Source organism: Crocuta crocuta, unplaced genomic scaffold, assembly GCF_008692635.1.
Source record: "Crocuta crocuta isolate KB4526 unplaced genomic scaffold, BGI_CrCroc_1.0 scaffold77, whole genome shotgun sequence".
Classification (NCBI taxonomy): domain Eukaryota; kingdom Metazoa; phylum Chordata; class Mammalia; order Carnivora; family Hyaenidae; genus Crocuta; species Crocuta crocuta.
The window spans coordinates 2,471,574-2,484,224 of record NW_027532172.1 but is presented as its reverse complement, the minus strand read 5'-3'; the positions used below and the strand labels follow the sequence as shown (position 1 = coordinate 2,484,224).

General features: G+C 54.8%; 2 protein-coding genes across 2 annotated transcripts in view; both read left to right on the top strand.

The window, feature by feature from the left end:
• Positions 1–2,653: 2,653 nt before the first annotated feature.
• TM6SF2 (transmembrane 6 superfamily member 2) lies at positions 2,654–11,058 on the top strand. Its single transcript, XM_077777138.1, has 10 exons — positions 2,654–2,806; positions 4,786–4,889; positions 5,220–5,317; positions 5,386–5,489; positions 5,878–5,960; positions 6,808–6,932; positions 7,337–7,438; positions 7,968–8,060; positions 9,041–9,169; positions 10,319–11,058. The coding sequence occupies exons 1-10, from the start codon at positions 2,712–2,714 to the stop codon at positions 10,523–10,525; spliced, it is 1,140 nt and encodes a 379-aa protein (XP_077633264.1). The 5' UTR covers positions 2,654–2,711; the 3' UTR covers positions 10,526–11,058.
• A 1,052-nt stretch (positions 11,059–12,110) lies between these two features.
• HAPLN4 (hyaluronan and proteoglycan link protein 4) overlaps positions 12,111–12,651 on the top strand; it is a 9,129-nt gene continuing 8,588 nt past the window's right edge. Inside the window, exon 1 of the mRNA XM_077777341.1 lies at positions 12,111–12,172. Coding sequence (XP_077633467.1) covers positions 12,170–12,172 — 3 coding nt within the window. The 5' untranslated portion in view covers positions 12,111–12,169. The remainder of the gene's footprint in view (positions 12,173–12,651) is intronic.

Genomic DNA, 12,651 nt, shown 5'->3' with positions numbered 1-12,651 from the left:
TCAGCACAGAGCCCAACTCGGGGCTCAACCCACGAACCATGAAATCATGACTTGTGCTGAAGTCGGACGCTTCACCGACTGAGCCACCCAGGCACCCCCAAATTTTTATTTTACTTCCGGTATAGTTAACATACAGTATTATATTAGTTTCAAGTGTGCAACCTAATGATTCAACAGTTGCATACATTACTCAGTGCTCTCACAGTAAGTAGGCTCTTCATCCCCTCCACCTCTCTCTCCCACCCCCCCCCCCCTGCAACACAGACACACACAGCAAAGCCTAGCCTGCAGCCCAGGCTGCCCCAGCTGCCCTGGGTTCTGCCGTTGGGGCGTCAGGCCCTGGGGTTCTTGCCTTTTGGAGACAGCTTTGTGGACAGGTGCAACCTATATCTTCAGAGCCTGCACATCACATTTGTGCTGAGACCACCTCGGGGCTCTTCCTCAGTTGCAGCTGCTGAGTGAGCAGTTTGCGTGGGGCCCCAAGAATCCGAAAGCCCTGCTTGATGTATTATGGCTTGGAGATCTGAGGGGCCCCCACAACTCCCCCATCTGCCCACACAGGCACCTAGTGGGTCCTGCTCAACACCTGTGGGCTCATGGGCTCTGAAAACTGTAGCTGGAGTTGGGCTGCTGGGCCACCCTGCGTTCTCGCTGTCATTCAGTAAACACAGCACTGACTGGTTGGATAGGAACTGCCCCTTGGCGTGGCAGTGAACCTGAGACTGATACATGTTGCAAAGAGGAAGTAGGTGCTGTCATGGAGGCAGCTTGGGGAGTGTCTCAATAGGCAGGGGTGAGGGGTGTCCAGGTATTAGGAGTCTCAACAGCAGAGCCCAGGCTGGAATGATGTATGCCACCCTGTCTCCCCTCCATGGACACAGCCCAGAGCAGGGCAAAGGGGTGACATTCCCATGCATGGAGGCTATCCAGTGGTCCCTCGGCTTGAGCACAAGAGTAGTCCTGGGCAGCCAGAGTTTCCAGGGATGAGGACCCCAGGCCTTGGCCCCAGGCACCTTGCCATCCAAGTCAATGTCACCCGTCAATTGAATTCTCAGTGACTGGGAGGCTTGCCAGATTCAGCCAATGGATTTTATTCCCAAGCAAGTGGAGAGTTGGAAGGGATGGCTTCCGAATTCAGTGTGCTTGTGCAGGTGGCTCATTCCAGACACAGATGGGGCCAGGTTGCTGGGCAGAGCTAAGCCAGACACCCCTGGCCCCGCAGGGTATCAGCCCGGCCAGGTCCCTGGGCAGAGAGGGCTACCTGGAGGAAGGGACATTGGGATCTGCTTTAAGGAGTGAGGAAATCCATCTTGCAGACAGGAAAGAGGTTTGGGGAGTGTTGGCACTGCTAGAGTTGGGAAAAGTCCAGAAAAGAGACTGGAGCCTTAGGTCAACCCAGAGGAACCTGAACTTAACGGGAAATAGACAACTAGGGAGGGAGGCTGGCAGGTTGGTGGCAGGCTCAGAGATGGGACCCAGTTGGCACAAGGCCAAGGGGCTGCATGGGAAAAAGATGTTAGAATATTCCCTAACCGCAGACTGTGGGCTCCCCCAAAGGCGGTTATTGCTGTTTCGAAAGCCACAAGTACCACATGGGCAAGAGTCCAAAGCTGGTTGGAGGGAGTGACAGACAGTCTCCCCACCCCACAGTCCCTGCCCCCCTGCCCGCCCCCATCCATCCCCTTTCCATTTTCCCCAGCCACCTGTAGGCTGTTCAGAACCTTACCTCAGCTCTTCCCTCTGTGCCTCCCACCACACCCCAGCCTCAGGCCTGATCTATTCTTGACAAAAACTGTTCAAACTCCTCACCAAAATGCAGCAATCCCCACCTAACGGAAAGCCCACCTTTCGGACTCCCTCCCTTTGACCCCACCCACTGCATAGAGTCGCAGCCTCAGCTGCCCACAAGGTGCCCACGCTACGTGGAAGGNGATGGACACTTAGGCTCTTTCCATGTTTTAGCTATTGTGGAGAGTGCTGCTATGAACATTGGGGGACCCTCCATCCTTGATCTTGGCTGCCTGCCTTGAGACAGTCTCCAGAGCCAGCCAAAGCTTCACACCCGGACACGTGCTTAAATGTGTGTGGTCACTGCGTGAACACTCAAATCCAAGGGCGTTGAAGGGAACTGTCCAAACAACTGAGGTTCCTCCATTAGCGCATGTGGGCAGTGCCCACTTGATCCTAGGGGGAAGAAGGTCTAGGGAATGTGGAAATAAAAAGAGCCCCCTTCGGGGTGGAGGTTGGTACTTGGGACGGAGAATGCAGAAGTGCAGAAGAAGGAGGCCTGGAGAAAGAATTCCCTTAGAATGAAGTTGCTGGCCCAGGGCCCCAGGTTGCGGGCCCGCGCCTCAACAGTGGAAGAATCCGGAGACATGGTGTTCTAGCCTTTTACAGAGAAACTGAGGCTGGGGGGCTGGGAAGGCCGCTGAGAACTGCGCTGAGTCCCGCAAGGGTGAAGCGGGAGGGGGGCGCGGGGAGCGGCCGCCTCAAGGGGGAGGGGCCTCAGAGGCTCCCGGGGAGCTCACGGAGCGGTCACGGAACCGCGGCGGGCCCAGCGCCCAGCGAGGGGCGACCTTTGCGCGGGGCGGGGCCGGGGCCGGCCGGGTCCCTGGCAACGCCCCCTCCCCCAGCCCAGACGCGCCACTGCAGAAGAGACGAGCGCCCAGGAGGCCGCGCCGAGGCCGAGCCGGGGTCCAGGCGCCGCTGCTATGGACATCCCGCAGTTTGATGGCAAGATCGCCGCTGTGTCGCTCGGCGCCCTCCCCCTGTCCTATGCGCTCAACCTTGTCTTGGCGCTCTCGCAGTGCGTGAGGGGAGGGGCCAGGGCGGACTCCGGGGGCGGGGGTGGGCGGCCAGGCCCCATTGGTGGCAGCGGGGAGGGAGGATGCGCGGACCTGCGAGCCAGGCTTCCCCAGCCCAGCGTCCCTGCGCAGCTCTGGCCGGGAGGAAAGGGCCTAGGCCAGAACTTCCCACACCCCACCCAGCCGGAAGTCTCTTTTCTGCCGGCCGGGTGACTGAGTGGTGGGGATGGAGGGCGCTCCTCGGACATTTAGGGCCCCAGGAGAAAGGAGGTTAAGAAGCTGAGCCCCCCACAGGGCAGGGTTTTGGAGGGTTTCTGGGGTTTTCCCAGGCTGTGCCCAGCTCCAGAGTTACCAAGGGTCAAAGTATTGCCCCAGATAAGGCCCTGATGACCTAGCTCTTGACACACACGCACATAGGGACACGCGTTCTCTTCCACCACACCTGCCAGATGGCGGCCCCTCTATAGCCTGTCTCAAGCCTGGGACTTTTTTCTGTTAAGGTTTGGCCCACCCTGCCTCTTGTCTGTTTTCCCTACGTACTGTGACTTTCCTTGGCTCTTAACCCTAGACCCTAGCCCTGTGGATCCTGCCACTGGGTACCAGGCATCTGCAAGCCCCTCACACTCCCAAACCTAGCTCAACTCCAGACATGGGGTAGTCATGAGGGAGTCTTGACTATGGGGTTGGCTCCTTGGGTACAAATTCCTGACTCTATCCCCCTGGAACCTAGGTGAGCTAGGTTTTTTCTGGGAGCCTCAGTTTCTTCAGTGTGTAATGAACATAATCGTAGACCTCATCCCATAGTTACAGTTAAGGGTTACAAATTGTGTGGTCTTATCTGATCACTATAGTTGTCATTGTTGGGGCCAGGATGGGGATTGTCAGGTCTCAGAGGGGTCCATGAGAAGGTAGGAGCCTGAAGAGAATGTAGGGGAGAGTGTGGGACCCTGGATAGCTTTCCCACCCCCCATGCTGCCCACTTGTGTTGAGGGTTGCCCAAAGATGGATTCTATTATCTATGCAGCTGAGTGACCTGTCTTATCTGATTGATGGCAACTAGTCAGGGCAGGGGTAGGGTGTAGTTGTTGGAAGTATTTGGACTTTAGCTGGGAGGAGTCTGGAGCTTCAGAGAGTGAAGTGTACAGTGCTGAGCACTTAGAGACCTGACAGCCTTGGGAACTGGGTCTGGCCACAGAGAAGCTTGGTGGGGTTGAATGACTGACAGCAAATTGAGTCAAATGCATATCAGCACATGACAGGATGAATCATATAGTCAGAAAGAGTTGGGGTGCCTCGCTGGCTCAGTCAGAAAGCACATGACCCTTGATCTCCGGGTTGTGAGTTCAAGCCCCATGTTGGGTGTAGAGATTACTTAACAATAAAATCTTAAAAAAAGAAAGAGTTGACTGATGCCCCCTCTGTACTTGGCCTAAGTTTAGCAATGATCTTTTCTTTTTTTTTTAATGTTTTTATTTATTTCTATTTCTAGGAGAGAGAGAGAGACAGTGTGAGCAGGGGAGGGTCAGAGAGAGAGGGAGTCACAGACTGAAACAGGCTCCAGGCTCTGAGCTGACTGTCAGCACAGAGCCCGACGCGGGGCACGAACCCACGAACCGCGAGATCATGACCCAAGCGAAAGTCGGACGCTTAACTGACTAAGCCACCCAGGCGCCCCAGCAATGATCTTTTCTAAGGAGTCAGGAGGGCTTCCTGGAGGAGGAGCCATGAAAGGCTATGAAGGATGAGTAAGAGTTTGCCAAGTGGGAGAGACTTCTGGAAGGAGTTTCCAGGAGGGGGAAACAGCTGAGGCAACAGCCTCTTGATGGGAAAGTGCAGTTTCAGGGAATGAGAAATTCCTGGATAGACAGACACTTCAGCCTCAACATCTGAAGCTTCTTAGAGTCTGCTTTTGGCCTCTCCAGGGTGAGGTGGGGCCTCAGCACTGGGCCTGGCCTCTCTGACTTGTTTTTTGTCTCCACAGCCCCCTGTGGGTGGCATTGATGAGTGCCCTGATCCTGTGCCTGCTTTTCGTGGCTATCTACAACTTGTCCCCTGGTGACTTCTACTATGACCCCCTCTATGCTGGTGAGTCCGTCAGAGAGAATTGTGTGAGCAAAGGCCCCCTCCATCAGACTGGGGCTCCTTGAAGGGCTGCCATCAGACTGGAGAACCTCAAAGAGACTTGGAGAACCCTCATTGGTTGGGGAAACTTAGAGGGCCACCCTCTTCAGACCTGGGACTCTTCAGAGCAGGACTGTATCTTCTCCTCATGAGGCAGGGCTGTGGGTCACGTGACCGGTGCAGAGGGCGACTGGGAGCAATTGGGCATGGATCCTTGCCTGGAATCTGGGTCCCAGACAAGCTGCCTCAGGCCTCGCCCACATCCAGGCTGTGCCCCACCTACTCTTCCCACAGTGTTCACTATCTTCGCCTTCACCTCGGTGGTGGACCTCCTTACTGCTCTCCAGGAAGATGGCTACATGGTGGGCTTCATGGAGTTCATTACCAAGGAGGTACGTAGCAGGCAGCCAGGGATGCCTCCTGCCCTGCTGCCCGTCTGAACCCTAACCTGCCCTTGCAGGGAGAGCCGTACTTGCGCACTGCCCACGGAGTCTTCATCTGCTACTGGGATGGCATCGTTCACTACCTCCTCTACCTGGCCATGGCTGGTGCCATCCGCAGAAGGTGCATGGGGTGGGCGGAGTGGCACCCGGACCCTGAGAAGGAGGTCAAGTCCTCAGGTGCGGTCCCCAGCCTGGGTAGAGCCAGAAGTGTGTGTTGGAGAAATTAGGAGGCCTCGCTAGGGCTGCAGCCAGGAGCGGCCAGGGAATGTCACAGGTGTAAGTCAGAGTCAGCTCTCTTCTCTTGTGCTGCCCAGTGCCTGGGCAGCCACTTCTGTCCCTGGACAGACAGTCTGTTCATTCCTCATTCATCTCCATGTTGTCCCCTCTGTCCTTGACACAACTGGGAGGGACTCAGAGTTGGGGAGCCCAGGGTGGACTCTGGGCTCTGGCTGGGGCTCTGAGACTGGGGAACAGGCATCTGTTGGTCACCCCTTCATCCCTGACCCCAGGAAGAGATACCGGAACCTTGGACTGTATTGGCTGGGATCTTTCATCATGAGCATTCTGGTGTTCCTCCCAGGAAACATACTTGGTAAGGACTTGGCTTTGAGGGACCCCATCTCCTCGGACTGGGTCACTGTTCTGCACCTAGAAGAGTTCATAAGCAGATCTTGGGAGGTTGAGGGCAGAGGCAAACCAGTATGTGGAGTGGCTGAATCAGAGTGGCACCTAAGGTATATCCAGAGGGAGCAAGTATAGAGGCCAGAAGGTAATTTGAGGCAGGCCAGGCTGAGGAGCATAGACATCATCTTATGAGCATTGGGGAGCCAGAGGTGCTAAAGCTTGAATAAAATTTGCATTTGTGGGGCGCCTGGGCACCTCAGTTGGCTAACCGTCTTGACTTCAGCTCAGGTCATGATCTCACAGTTTGTGAGTTTGAGCTCCGTGTCAGGCTCTGTGCTGACAGCTAGCTCAGAGAGAGCCTGGAGCCTGCTTTGTATTCTGTGTCTCCCTCTCTCTCTGCCCTTCCCCAGCTTGCATTCTATCTATCTGTCTCTCTCAGAAATAAAAACACTAAAAAAAAAAAAAAAAAAAAAAAAGGATTCCATTTGTGTGGGGCGACTGGGTGGCTTGCAGTCCATTAAGCATCTGGCTCTTGATTTCCGCTTAGGTCATGATCTCACAGTTCATGAAATGGAGCCCTGCATCAGGCTCTGTGCTGGTGACACAGGATCCTGTTTGGGACTCTCTCTCTCTCTCTCTGCCCCTCCCCTGCTCTCTCTCTCTCTCTTTCTCTCTCTCAAAGTAAATTTTAAAAAATGAAAAAAAATTGCGTTGTGAATTACTTCCATCTAGGGACTGTGGTGTGATTGCCTACAGGTCTGGCCTGGCCTGGGTGATCCTTGGGGAGTGACACCCCCTCTCTCCTACTATGACAGGTAAATACAGCTCAGAGATCAGACCTGCCTTCTTCCTTGCAATCCTCTATTTGATGGTCCCATGCTGGGCTGGCATGAGGGTCTTCAGACAGTCCCGGGCACCAACTAGCTGTATCCCCCACGTGGTAAGTGCCTTACCCCCAGTTCCCTGTGCCGGCATGCCTCAGTGTCCCCCATTAGAGTTCCTTCTGGTCAAAAACATACATGCCCTCTTCTCCTGGGTGGCTCAGTTGGTTAAGCGTCCGACCGGCTCAGGTCATGATCTCATGGTCCATGAGTTCGAGCCCCACATCAGGCTCTGTGCTGACAGCTCAGAGCCTGGAGCCTGCTTCTGATTCTGTGTCTCCCTCTCTCTCTCTGCCCTTTCTCCTGCTCATGCTCTATCTCAAATAAAAACACTAAAAAAATTTTAAAAAATGAATGCCCTCTTTGGACGGATCTCCTTAGCCATTAGGAAAGAAGGGATGAACCTTTATTGAGTGCCTGTTGGATACCAGACTTCTCACACCGTCTCTCTCCCATGGGGCAGGTACAACAGGAGCAAAGAAAGGGCCTCCTGCAACGCCCGGTTGACCTGGCACTTGTCATATACCTCACCCTTGCTGGGTTCTTCACCCTCTTCCGGGGCCTGGTGAGTCTGCAGTAGCCAGCCTTTCTTCTATCTCCAGTCCCCTTTCCTGTCCCCTCCCAAGCCACGTTCCTTTACCCAGTGCAAAAAGGCTACTGCTCTCCTGTCTGATCATCCAGGAAAGTTCTTCACTGAGTCTGATCTGAGTGTCCCATGACAAAGCCCCGCTCCTGTAATCTTCCCAGCCAAAGTGAAAACCAGGGGCGCCTGGGTGGCTCAGTCAGTTGAGCGTCCGACTTCGGCTCAGGTCATGATCTCACGATTCATGGATTCGAGCCCTGTGTCGGGCTCTGTGCTGACAGCTCAGAGCCTGGAGCCTGCTTCAGATTCTGTGTCTCCCTCTCTCTGCCCATCCCCTGCTCGTTCTCTGTCACTCTCTCTCAAAAATAAATAAAAATTTTTTTATAAAAGATGAAAAACCAAGGGGAGGGGAGGCCAGAGCAAAGGGTATGGGACCTGCCGGAGAAGGTGGAGAAAGCTTCTGGTGGGAAAAATGTTTCACACAGGTTGTTGGTTTGTCTGTCTGCCCCAGGTGGTGCTTGACTGCCCCACAGATACCTGCTTTATCTACATCTATCAGTACGAGCCATACCTACGGGACCCCGTGGCCTATCCGAAGGTGCAGGTGAGAGAGCAAATGGAGGAGAGGGCCATAGGGTCCTGCCATGGATAGAGGTCTGCCAAGTCCTCTTTGAGGCGACACTGCAAACATAAGCCAATTTATTGTCCTACCTGGGTGGCTTAGTCAGTTGAGCGTCTGACTCTTGGTTTCGGCGAGTGTGGCACTTGCATGGTCATGCCTGATCTCACAGTTTGTGGGTTCAAGCCTCGTGTTGGGCTCTGTGCTGGCAATATGGAGCCTGCTTGGGATTCTCTCTCTGCCCCTGCCCCACTCACGCTCTCTCTCTATCTCAAAATAAGTAAACTTTTTTAAAAAGTTAAAAAAAATTCATTGTCCTTCCAAAAATGCAGACAGATACGGTCTTCAAGTATGGCTGGATCTAGGTGCTAGGATAACTCTGGGCTCTGTTTTCTTTGCATGGACTCCACTCCCTGGTAGTGACTTTGTGGGATTGCTGAGTCAGCCTTGGGCCACTCCAGGCCTCCATCCACCCTACCTAGCCACCCCAGAAGAACGTGAGCTCTTATTTCCCCAGAGCTTAAGCACGAGTCTCGGGCAGGCTCTGATTGCCCATCATCACTCAATAACATGCCCATCGTGCCACTGATCATTATGGCCAGAGGGCTGGAGTGTGGCACTTGGCCAGACCAGGGTCACATGCCACTTCTGGAGTAATGTGGGTGGGCTCAGTGTGTGTATGTGTGTGGCAGGGGGAATACCCAAGGGAAATAGAGGAGCAGTATGCGTCTACGGCCATACCACCCTGAACGCGCCCGATCTCGTCTGATCTCGGAAGCTAATCAGGGTCGGACCTGGTTAGTACTTGGATGGGAGAGGAGCAGTGTGCACAGGGTTGGGATGCACAGAGAGCCCCCTCCCATCCTGGGTGGGGCTGTCCAGATCCTTCCTGGGGCCTCCACCTCGGGGGTCTCAGGAGACCTGGCTGGGGCAGCTGCTCGTCCTATTGGTTGTGTCCCCCTTAGATGCTGGTGTATATGTTCTATGTGCTGCCCTTCTACGGCCTGGCTATCTATGCCCTCATCTTTCCTGGTTGCTCTTGGCTGTCTGACTTGGCCTTGGTGTTTNGTGGGGGTGGGGGTGGGGGGAGGGAGGTGTGGGTGGGTCTGTAGGGAAGACAGCTTCTGCCTACCCGTCAAATGCTTTTCTGCTCTCCCTGAACAGGGTGATGCTGAGCCTCTGAGAGGCCCCAGCCTCAGCTTGGTACCCTAAGAGACCCTAGTCTGGGCGAGAAGGAATCAGATACAAACATTCCCAACTCCATGGGGTCAGAACTAGAGAGAGGGAAGGATGGGGGCTGAGAGGGGTTCCAGAGAGGGAAGATTTCCTAGAAGAGGGAGCATAGGAGCTGGGCTTTGATGTATGAGTATGAGTTCTCTAGGCAGGGAAGGGCATTTCAAGAACAGGATGAGCATAAAAACACACAGGTGGAGGGGCGCCTGGGTGGCTCAGTCTGTTAAGCGTCCCACTTCAGCTCAGGTCATGATCTCACAGCTCGTGGGTTCCAGCCCCGCGTCAGGCTCTGTGCTGACAGTTAGCTCAGAGCCTGGAGCCTGTCTTTGGATTCTGTGTCTCCCTCTCTCTCTGACCCTCCCCTGCTCACACTGTCTTTCTCTCTCTCAGAAATAAATAAAACATTTAAAAAATTAAAAAAAAAAAAACCCACACAGGTGGATAACAGTTTAGCAGAGCCACAACATGGGTGAAGGCAGAGGCAAGAGAATTTGACAGCTAGATGCTGTGGGCTTTCAACTCTGAGGTTGGGGGAGCCATGGAATGTGTCTGAGCTGTGGAGGGCCCCGTCAGAGCCGGAGGGCTTGTTTCTGGGTTCCCGATGGAAAGCGACAAAGCCTGGGCCCAGGCCTGGGCAGGGGAAACCTGGAAGACATCTCTGGGGTTGAATGGACAGGATTTGTCTCAGGGACAGAAATGGGGCAGGGAAGAGGAGGGGGAGGAGGAGCCGGGCCCAGATCAGAGAGCTGGGAAACAGGGCACAGCAGAAAGAGTGAAGATGGTTCTGGTTAGACAGCTGGGGAGAGGCTCACAGTCGCATGGACAAGGACATACAGTAAATGTAGGGGCAGGGATATTTAGAGGCAGACAGATGGGCTGGAGAGAGGAGACAGGTCATCAGCTGATGAGATAGGGACCAGGACCCTGGGGGCTCCCTAGAGGGGGACGTTGGTGGTACTAGGACTTGTTCTCCAGGCCCCTGACATCCACCCTCCCTGTGTGGCCTCTAGGCACAGTTCTCGCACATGGGTGCCTCCATGCACCTGCGCACACCCTTCACCTACCGTGTGCCTGATGATGCCTGGGCCTGCTTCTTCTGGTTCAACCTGCTGTATGCACTGGGACCCCACCTCCTGGCCTTCCGCTGCCTTTGGTGGCCTGCCTTCTTTGTGCACCCTCCCCCTGACCCCCTGGACCACCACAAGAAGCAGAACTGAGAGGGCTGGGGACTCTCCAGGACCCTGTTCACATGCCTAGTCGGCCCTGATCGGGGAAGGGTGGGCTGGCTTGTTCAGAGGCAGTAAGTACATCTCCAGGTGTCTTTGGTCCTGGCCATGGTGGTTTCAGGGCAATGGACAAGACGGGAGACCCAAGGGCCAGGTGTTCCCACAGAGGGGGTCACAGACATGCTCAGCTGTCATGGTACCCCAATCTCACATGGACACTTCCACTCCCTCCTAGAATTTACCCATCATACCCCATAGACCCTTTAGTAAAAAACCTTTGGATGCCCAAATATTGCTGCTGCCTTAGTGTTTCAGGATTCAGAGGTCAGGGACCCGCTTTGGAGACCCCATGAGGGCCTACCCATCACTGCCAGCATGGCCATCAGGAGGTGGAGAAGCCGGACAGCAGAAGTCTACCTCTGGTTGGTGTGCACAGCTCCATCTTCCAGATGGGGAAAACTGAGGCTCAGAGAGGTCCAAAGACCTGAGTTCACAGTCAGTAAGGAAGCATCTGAAACCCAAGCTCTGACAATAAATTATAATAACTAATAGTGTGGCACAGTTATTAAGCGCCTACTGCATACCATTTCAAGGGCTAACCTCACGTGGTACATGCTGGATCTCACCCTATATTCCAGATGGGAAAACTGAGCCTGCAGGAGGTAAAGGTCCAGGTCGGAGGTCATGGCTTCTGGATGCGGCTGAGCTAAAGGACCGAGCCCTGGCCTAGCCCATCCAACCATGTACCCTATAACCCTGCCTCTGCTGTATGGTTGGCTCATACTGTGGGGAAACTGAGGCTGAGGAGCCAGCCAAGGGGTTGGTGGAAAGGCTCATTTTTTTCCTGGTTCAATTTTTGAACTTGGATGAAGGGCCAGGTTCTGGGGGTGACTCAGGCCCAGAGTGGGTCAGGAGCTTGATTAGACTCCCCTGTTCCCCATCCCTACCAACATTTATTAGCACATATTGTATATCTAGCCATTGGATCTTCACCAAAGAAACACCCAGCACTCCATTTCCCAGAGGTGGAAACTGAGGCTCAGAGAGACCAAGCCTCTCTTCCAAGGTCCTACAGGAGGTGAGAGGCAGAGGCATATCTGGACCTGTTGCTGCATGTTTCCTTTGTAGAGAGCATGACTGTTGTGGGGACCCCCACCCTGCAGAGTGAGAACCTTTTGGTGCCCAGGACACTGTGATGGCCGCCAAGTGACAAATGAGAAAACCGAAGCCTGTAGGCCAAGCCCCTTTAGCAAGTTACTGAGCCCTCCCCACTCACCATGGGCATCCTTGATGGAAGACTCCATCAAGCCCCCCCCTCCTTCATTTTAGAGATAGTTAAACGAGGCCCAGGGGTTCCTCTGCCTGCCCAAGATCATTCAGTAGGACCAGCGACGTGGACCTGAGCTCACTGTCCAGCGCGGTCCTTCCTCCCCTTGCGCCCTGGTTTCTTCCCTGAGCTCGTGTCGCTGCGTTCCCTTTAAAGCTCCTCCCCACTCCCGCGTCCGCCTCCCTCCTCCCCTTGCAGGCAGACGCCGGGATTGCGCCGCTTGAAGGGACTTGTCCAGTCCTTCCCGGGTGTTCGGGGAGCGCAGTCCCGGCGCATAGGGGCCGCTCGGCGGGGGCCGCACGGGCAGGATGGTGAGTGGGGCCCCGGGCGCGGGTCCCGGTAGGTCCCTCTCTGGGATTCTGTCTCACTCTGTGCCTGAATCTACGTTCCTCAGTGTGTCACTTCTCAGTCTCTCTCTCCGCTCCACCTCTCCCATCCCCTCCGTCTCTCACCCTCTCGTATCTCTGAGGTTCCTTAAACTCTGCCTCTCCTTTTATATTCCTCCCCTCCTCTCCCTACTTTTCTCTCCCTCTTTTTGTCTTCCTGGTCCCTTTTCTTTTACTCTGAGTCCCTACCTCCATACCCCCCTCTTTTCTTGTCTCTCTTGCTCTCTTTCCTCTCTCCCTTTCAGTCTCTCCATCTTTCCTTACCCTTCTGTGTCTCTTCCCCTCTCGTTCTCTTTCCTCTCCCTCTCCTTTCGATCTCCATCTCTCCCTGCTTTTCCCTCTGTCTCGGTCTTGTTTTCTTCTCCTCGCCCTCTTAGCCTCTACCTCTCGCTCACTCTACCCGC